The sequence below is a fragment of the Corvus brachyrhynchos genome, unplaced genomic scaffold (assembly GCF_000691975.1).
Source record: "Corvus brachyrhynchos isolate BGI_N302 unplaced genomic scaffold, ASM69197v1 scaffold1, whole genome shotgun sequence".
NCBI lineage: Eukaryota > Metazoa > Chordata > Aves > Passeriformes > Corvidae > Corvus > Corvus brachyrhynchos.
This window is the reverse complement of record NW_008237222.1, coordinates 4,826,039-4,834,522: the sequence shown is the minus strand read 5'-3', so window position 1 is coordinate 4,834,522 and position 8,484 is coordinate 4,826,039. Positions and strand designations below refer to the sequence as shown.

Below are 8,484 nucleotides of genomic sequence, written 5' to 3'. Positions count from 1 at the left end.
GTAAATGATTGAAAGGCAAAGTACTTAGACAGATATGTCATGTGCAGCTAAGTATTAAATCATGGAGAGGGGAGGGGAGATTAAAAAAAAAGATAAAAAAAACACAGATATGTCATGTGCAGCTAAGTATTAAATCGTGGAGAGGGGAGGGGAGATTAACAAAAAAGATAAAAAAACCCCTTACTATTTGTATTACAGTTTATGCAACAACAGCTGCTAATCCCAAAGAGTCATCTTACGCATGTTACTATGATGAGGAAAGGCAGACTTACCTTGGGGACTGGTACAGTGTGAATTGGATGGAAGATTCAGATATGGTAAGTTACTTAAATGAATTTTCTTCATTTTCATGTATGAAAAAGATCACTAGGTTTTTTAAACATAGCTCTTTTACAGGATTTGTGAAAATATTTGGCTTTATGTGAACCAAAATCAACAAATTAAGTTGGTAAAAGTATTTATCTACTACTCAGAACCATATATATAATCTTTATTTGTTTGGGCCACTGAATTTACTTCCAGTACCAACTTTCAGAAATATTGTTGTCTTTTGTTTTTTATAAGATAGAAAATATCTAATTTCTAGTTCCAAATTCACATAATCTTTATTTGCTAATCTGAGACCACATCTTCAAATCTGTTAAAAAAATTGGGCAGTTCAGTAAGTAGTATGTCTGCTTCAGGGGTGCTTAAATACAGAACTGTGGCTAATCCACTTGTTAGTATAATGGAGAATAGTGTTAATGAAATAAATCTGGGATTTGTATGCTAGTCCACTCCCTTCTTGCCCATTTGCTGGGAGATCAGGAGATTACTAAAAGCAGTATGACAATATGCTGTCAATATTGTCAGTTGTCATACTAAAAGCAGTATGTCAAATATGCTTTTCAGATTTTACTTTCATGTCTTTCAAAGGTTGTATAGCTCTCGCCCTATACTTCCTTCCATCCACTGGCAGCTAAGACCCTTTTCAGCTTCCTTTGCATTTTTAGAATAGCTGAGTTTAAGTATCTTTGACCTCATGGAAGTTTCTTCATGCAGGAGGATCTAAGAAAAGAAACACTCCACAAGCAGTTTCAGCTGGTGAAGAAACGCACCAACACCAGCCATGTGATGCAGTATGGAAACAGAGTATGTATTTGGGAGGGCTTCCTGCTCAAATATATCTTCAAGCCTTTCGAACCCTATACTTTCATGCCTTAAACCAAACAAACCCAAACAAAAAACAGCTGTAAACTGGCAGGGTTGATTTAGTCATTTTCAGTCATGAGCCATTTCTCTTAAAAGACCTCTTAGCATTTAAGAGATGATGATCCTGATGCTAGCGAAATCAGCCTTTGCATATGCTTCAGTCTAAGAAATCAGGGTACAAGTTGTCCTCCAAGCTCTGCTAGTGATTTGACACTTCAGTAAAGTATACAAGAGGTATTTACCACTTCCAGGCATATTATGAATGTTAGTGAAATGTTAAAAAGTACAATGATCCTTCAAATGGGAAGAGCTGAAAGGTGATACAACATTTATAATAGTCCCATTATGCAACAGGTTAAATACTTGTTAAAAATAATGTGCAATTAGATAACCTGGCAGCCTTTTTCCCTGCAGTGGGTTTTGGAAATAAAAGTTCCTGATTTTCAGCAGCCTTTACCTCATTGTATTAAAAACCCCAATATGTGCATATACACAGACACACACATCTACAATCCTGTGATCTCCTTTATTTTCTCTAACAAAACAAGTTTAGAGAGTCAGGTTTGCATGGCAGACAAAGACAGAACCACCTGATTGACAGTTTCCATCTGCTTACTTTCTATCCTTCAGAGCATCTCCTCCATGAAAGTGATGCAGTTTCAGGGCATGGGGAAGAAAGCTATGCCCATTTCTCTGCCACCTGTAGAACACTATGACCTGACGCCTAGTCCTGATGTGCCCTTCGCAATCATGAAACGAAAGCTGATGGCTACCAATGACATTTCTGAGGCTAAGAAGATTGCTGCAGAGATGAAAGCATACCTGGAGGTAAAAATAGAAAAAATAATTGCTCATCAGGCCAGATTAATTTCCATCCTAACCAATGGCAGAAGTAAAATCTCTGAAAGTCAACAAAATTGCTCTTCAGATGGTAACCTCTAGCTGATGGTTTACTCTTCGTTTAAAATTGAGGAATCTGTTCCACAAGGCACATTCGGTAATGGTTATCTAGGCAAAGGTAAGCAAATGCAAAAGTCAGTCTCATAGCTTCTACTGACAGGAAGTTCCTCATCTGCATCCATAGGGATTCTTGTGGGGAAGACTTAATCTTTGGTGTTAGAGAATCTCTTGTCTCAGTAGAACTGAAACATTCCAAATCAAATAGCTCCTGCAAAATGGAAGTAAGTATTAGTGTTGGTGGTGCTTTCTTTCCCTGGCAGACACTAGGAGAGTAAGTGATTTTGGGTTCCGGGAATCTTGACTTTCTGTTGCTTTTCATTTGAGTGTTAAGAGACAAGTCCAAGAGACTGTGCTAAAAATTATGGCAAAATTTGGTTCCCTAAAGAGCCCAAAAGCTAAAGGAGGTTTAAAGAAAGAGAAATTTCATTCAAAGTCTTTAAATTAGCTTTAGAAAAAGCGTATTTTAAGCTCTTGTTTTATGTGCAGGTGAAAGAATTTATCCAAGAATCCATGCGGAAGATAGTCACCGTAGTCACAGGTTCAACAGAACAGACCAACCAGATTCTGTCAGACAGATTGACCATCAGCAATTATGACTGTTACCAGTCAGTGGTGAACCACTTCAAAGCTCATTGCTTCAACTGGCACTTACCTGTGGTAAGTCACTCATTAGATATAACCTGATAAACAGGCCAGAACAACTAGCACAGTCATAGGCACATCTGCAAAAACCAGCTTTTATTAAAAAGCTACCTTGGGGCAGTCATACAGATTCGTTTTGGAAGAAGGGTAAGTAATGCTTTTGGAAGCAGGAAACCACTTCTACTGCACCTTTAAGTAAGCAAGAAGTTTACTAAAGACAACCCCAAAAATCTGTATTTTTCACTAGTTAGTGCTGTTGCTTCCATCAGTTTCCTCCTCAGAAATCCCAATGTTTAAAAAGTAATTTTGTATTTCTTCTTGAAACATCTCTACTGACAAAACAAAAACACAAGCACCACCACTCTGAATTCATAATCTTGGTGCATTGAGATTTCTGTATTACGTTACAGTATTATGCATAATTCCTTGTGGTAGCCTCGCTGCCGTTTCCATAGTCGTGCTGAATTCTTGAGAACCACTTTTTAGTTTAGGGGCTTTATTACTGTTTGCTCTTCCTGGGATCCCAGTTGAGGATCAAATCCTGTTGTTAGACTGTTTAGATAAGAATAACACAGTCCTGATGTCAGGCAAGATAGCCTCTTCAGCGGATTTTTTGTTTTGTTTTGTGGGATTTTAAGAATGTAATGGGTTAGATGGTCTTGCCTACAAGCACAGCTGAATTTGCCTAAAATTCAAAGAGCAAAGTGAGCAGAACAAAGATCCATTTAGCCCAGTACTAGATTATCAGTTGAAGACCTTGAATATTAACAGCATCTCTAAATTATTTGCACCATTTAGTCTGGATAAACAATACCTGCTTTTCATCTCTGAAATGACTAACAGTGTTTGTTTATTTCAGTATGAGTATGCACTGAGACAGCTGTATGCCTTGGTCAACCTTTGTGAAGGAGGATACCCCATTGACAGGTAATGAGGTTCCCAGATACGCCCTATAGTTTTAACTATGGCTGAAAGAACAAAAGCTAATAGGCAGATAAAGCTTAATCATAAAAGCTTCTCACTTGTTCTGCTCTTGTTATCATTTTGTCAGTAAATCACTCTAGAGTTAGAAATGTTTATTTTGACAAACATCATTATTAGTTCCCTCCCACTCATAATGATCCGTGTCCCCATAACCCTTTAATTTCCATACTGAGCCTCAGGGGAAATGACAGCCAGTCAGAGGATCCCACTGCACCACACAGCATCGAACAAAACAGCATGACTGGTGCAAGGGCGTTGCCCTGTAAATCCTGTATGAGCTTACACTGAAGCCAGGTTGGGAACTGCTGTGTCTTCTGTGCTACCCCCTCAGCTGCTAGCTCAGAACACCACAGCACTGCTGCGTTCTGGTGATGAAAGGGAATATGGTGCTGGGTCCTTCCTGTGTGTGGTAGGAAAGCAGGGAAGTAATGGTCCAGGCTGACCCTTGTGGTGGTGCAGTAGAGCTGAGGGCAGCATGGTGTTGGAATTCTGTCTTAGGAATTTGTGGTAGAGGCTGAGATCCCAGCTTGTGAGTCATGCAAGAGGAGGAAAATGGAGAGAAGAAAGCAGAAGGGAGGGAATGTGAGGATGGACTGGTAGTTCAGACAGTGTGCACTTGCAACTCAGAAGGTGAAGAATTGCTGTCCCTACTCCTGGTGGCAGCCCACTGCAGTCAGTTTGGGAAATAGTTTGAGAGCAGAGTGCCTAAAACGTTACTCATCATTATTGTTCTCTGTTGCAGAATATGCCTGGCCATGAATCAAGTGTGCCTTGGGTATTGATGGAAACAACAGTCCTGAGTATAACCCTTACTACAAATGATAACTTTTCATAGCTGTCATAATCCAGACTTTACTTGCATGCAACCTGGAGAGAGTCAGCCATTGTACTGGAACTGTGCTGGGAGCTGAGGCACCAGACCATGAGCCATGCAGCACTTGCCAGTGCTCTCCCCTGCATCCCCACTTGCTGACAGCCTGCTGCTTTGGGAGAGGCATTTTGACAGACCACCTGGAGCTTTCAAGATGGATAATTTTTTTCAAAGCACAATGCTCTTAAGAATCTCTGGATGAACACTACAGGCCACCTATGTGATTGCTAAATTCATTCTAAATCTAAACATTGAGTCATTAATTCTGGAATTTTTTTTAATACTCTTGATAACTCTTAACTTTAGAAAAAAAGTTAATGAATTCCATTACAGTGACTAATTTGCAGTTTGGTTGAAGAGTTAAGAAACCAAAGCTTGTTCTTTAAGCTTTAACTCCTTAACAGTTTAAAGAAATGAGTTGCGTTTGAGAGCTATTTGATGTGGACAGTGCAGTTAAATGTTGGAACAGTAAAATTCTTTGTGAGTAGAAAGCACTGTTTTCCAAAGAAAAACAGACATATCTAATGCTGTAAATTTAGCACCAGTATGCTGTAATAAATTGTGTATACTCACAAACCTGTGGGAAGTCATAGAGTACAGGAATTGCCTGTGAATAATAATAAAGTTGATGGTTTCATCTACCCACAGTGCAATAGTGTTGGTCTATCTTGAAAATGAAGGAGAGCTAATTAATTCTGTGATATGCAATACAAGGTTCATCGGCCCCTGTAAGACTTTCATAAGGCACGTAATCTCAAAAAAACCCACTCTAGCTAACCAACAAAACCCAAAACAAACCCTAAAACTCTAGCCTAAAAGCAACAACAAATATGTGAAACCCCAAATCACACTTGAAGGTGCCACTCCTTAGAGGTGACTTAGTAAAGGACAAGCACGGCAAAATTAGAGATTGTGAGGTGATCCACAAAAGTTTCAGGTTGTCCACACTTTTTTACATGAGGAGAAAGGATACAGAAATATTTCATAGTTATTTTCAAAAAGTGTGTTAAAATATGCAAAATTACCTCATCTCCATGTGAAAAGAATGGACTTTGACAAGAACTGAACCAACATCACCAGGATGGAGAGAGTTCTGGATAGCTCCACACAGAGGAGAGAGGTTGTAGAGGTCTAACTGCTTCTTTTATATAAAGAAGAGCTAGGTAAAGCCAGGTACATGAACAGCTTCATGAACACTGCTGCGAGAGAGAGATCGATCCCAGAGCACAGCTAGTGTCAGGATGAATGGAAAAGGTAAAAACTCTGTGGAATTAGGCTTTACTGAATTAATAAATTAGTTTGCACCTTGGGGGTTATTGAAAGTTCAGATATATGCTGCTGTTGAGTTGCTGCTTGTTTCTTCTCAGCTGTGCAGCTGGGGTTTTTTTAGCAGAAATCTAAATATAAGAGTATGAAATTCATGACTGCCTGAACCTGTTGCAGCTGTTTCCCCAATGGCAGGAGGAAGGGATGGCCCCACAGACAGCTTTTAGTCAGTCTGGCTGCTATCATGAAAGAGCATACCAAGAGCTCCCAAACACTTGAAAAGAACAGGAGAAATTACTCTTTCAAAGCCCTGTTTGAATGCATGCATTCAGTCTGCTGTTTTACTCATCTCTGCTTTCAGAATTGTTCTCTGCCCTAGAAATCCAGGCTGCTTCTCAAACACTTATCATCATCAATTCATAGGTTTAACATTTTTTTCACCCTTTATAAATGTCCATTTTCTCCTGAAGTATTCAGAAGAGGCTTTTTTCTTTTGGATTTTCATAGCTAGAATGCAAAGGTTAAAAAAGAGGCCTCCAGTTCCTCATAGATGGTGTCACTTTATGGCCAAGAGTCTCCAGCCATACTAAGTAGACCTCAAAAAATAATTAGCAGATGAGAAATCAGCTGCTAGCACTCATTTTTATTTTCACAATTCCCTGACACCCAGGTGGCACTTGTTACCATGACATGCCCTGGCCCTCCTGCAGACCCTTGTAGCCCTGAGGATGCAAAGCCAAAACATGAGAGTGGGATTTTGTTCTGCTTTCCTCTTGCAAGTGATTGTCCAAAGCTTCACCCTCCTAAATGACATTGTTACCCCTTCTGTCAGGTATGTTGCAAACTGAAAGACAGGCACTGAAGATGTCACTGCACCCACAATGCTGTCTGAGATGGAGCAGGTTCTCACCCATGCCCTGAATTTTCAGTTCATATCCAGAGACCCATTTCCTTTCCAGTCATTCAGGGAACAGCCCCACAGAAGAAAAAACCAGTACCCTTCACGTGCAATGATCAGTAGATTTGTTTTAAGGCCTCCAAATAGCATCACACAGTGCCTGCATGGCAGGCTGTTTACTTTGTGATGGTAATAGAATCTAATGAGAAAATAATTTTAGGATTGTGCAAGGTCAGTCTTACGCCAGAGTACCTTGTGGTGTATTGGGCAAGTACAGACACCCTCGCTCCTCCTGCAGGCATGCAGTTGCTCAGCCTATCATTCCTAGAATGTTGGGATGCTGGAATGTAAACTATGGAAAACTGTCAGGTTTCCAGCAAATTGTCACCACCAGGCAAAACAGGGCAAAGTTGAGACTGTTATTTACAAAAATAGCAGAAGAGTCGCATATATCCACAGCCCCTGGGAAGAGTGTAATTCACCATAGCCAAGGTTTCCTGTCTTCCTCCTTCTCCTTGTTGCTAGGAAAGGAGTCCAAGGCCCTTTTCCCACCTGTGTGCCAAACCCGCTGTGTGTTTCTACCCAACATCCTGCTGCACAGAGCAGTTCACCGCCTTTCCTTGGCGAGGACCTGGAGGGCAGGTCCATGATCAGCCTCCACAGTACACTGTGTGCTGGCTACTTCTGTGTAATGCAAACTTAGATGGACACAACTTTGTCCAGAGCATGGGTAACCACCTTCCCTTCCCTACCAAGCAATAAAGCAGAAAGCAGTTCACCTGAGTTGGAGAGAATGCACTTTTTTAGAGATTCTAGTAAAGAGTATTGTTTTAGCTCTCTTGGAAACAAGCTGCATCTTGTCTCTTCAGGACAGCTTAAGGTAAGTGCTGAGCAGCCGTGCCCATCTCAGGGCAGGAGACTGAAGGCCTCTCATTCTTGTACTCAACTTCTGCCTGTGAGAACAGGGATGGAGGGGCAGCAGCAGGAAAGGAAGCTTAAGCTAAAGTGCTGACTTAAAGGGCTTGGGCAATTCTGAATCAGAGACTGTTTCCTTCCTAAGGGGCATGATACCCTAAAAGACGCACAGAAGACAGCAGAAGTGCTACAGTTCTGTGAGCCTTGCACCACAGGCAGAGCTGGCCAGTAGCCCACAGTAGCAGCCCCCATCCAAGGAGGGATGCTGATGGGACAGGCAGGGCCTGCACAGCAGCTGGATAGGAGGAAACTTTTTCATAGTGCAAGGGGTTGAAATGCTGGACCAGGGCCCCAGCAAGGCTGCACAACCCTGGAGACTGCAGCACTGAAAGGATGAGGCTTCGAACAACCTTGGGAAGCAGCCCTGCTTGAGCAGGGATTGGACTGGTGACCCCCAAGGGTCCCTGCCAGCCTCAATCACTCTACAAGCCCATAGTAAAAAGCCATTCTTGTGCCAGGTTTCAAAGTACAGTTGGTGACTGGAGTGTGAGGAGGCCCAAAAGCTCTTGAATTCAGCATGGGAACTGCCTTTGATCTCAATGGCTTTTATTTTAGGATAAGCTTGACCTGCCAGTGTAATTATTTCAGTGAATTATTGACAGATTGTGTCACTGGGTGCAAACTGGCGTTAAATTATCTCTGTGCATGCAGTGGCCATGCAGGCTGGTTGTTTCTCTGCAGAAGTTGCTGGGTTCAG

At 41.4% G+C, this 8,484-nt stretch overlaps 1 protein-coding gene across 1 annotated transcript in view; it reads left to right on the top strand.

Annotated features, from left to right (window-relative positions):
* LGMN (legumain) overlaps positions 1-5,291 on the top strand; it is a 20,937-nt gene extending 15,646 nt beyond the window's left edge. The window contains exons 8-13 of the mRNA XM_008629717.2: positions 199-317; positions 1,042-1,131; positions 1,822-2,019; positions 2,638-2,808; positions 3,653-3,720; positions 4,520-5,291. Coding sequence (XP_008627939.1) covers positions 199-317; positions 1,042-1,131; positions 1,822-2,019; positions 2,638-2,808; positions 3,653-3,720; positions 4,520-4,559 — 686 coding nt within the window. The 3' untranslated portion in view covers positions 4,560-5,291. The remainder of the gene's footprint in view (positions 1-198; positions 318-1,041; positions 1,132-1,821; positions 2,020-2,637; positions 2,809-3,652; positions 3,721-4,519) is intronic.
* Positions 5,292-8,484: the final 3,193 nt, after the last annotated feature.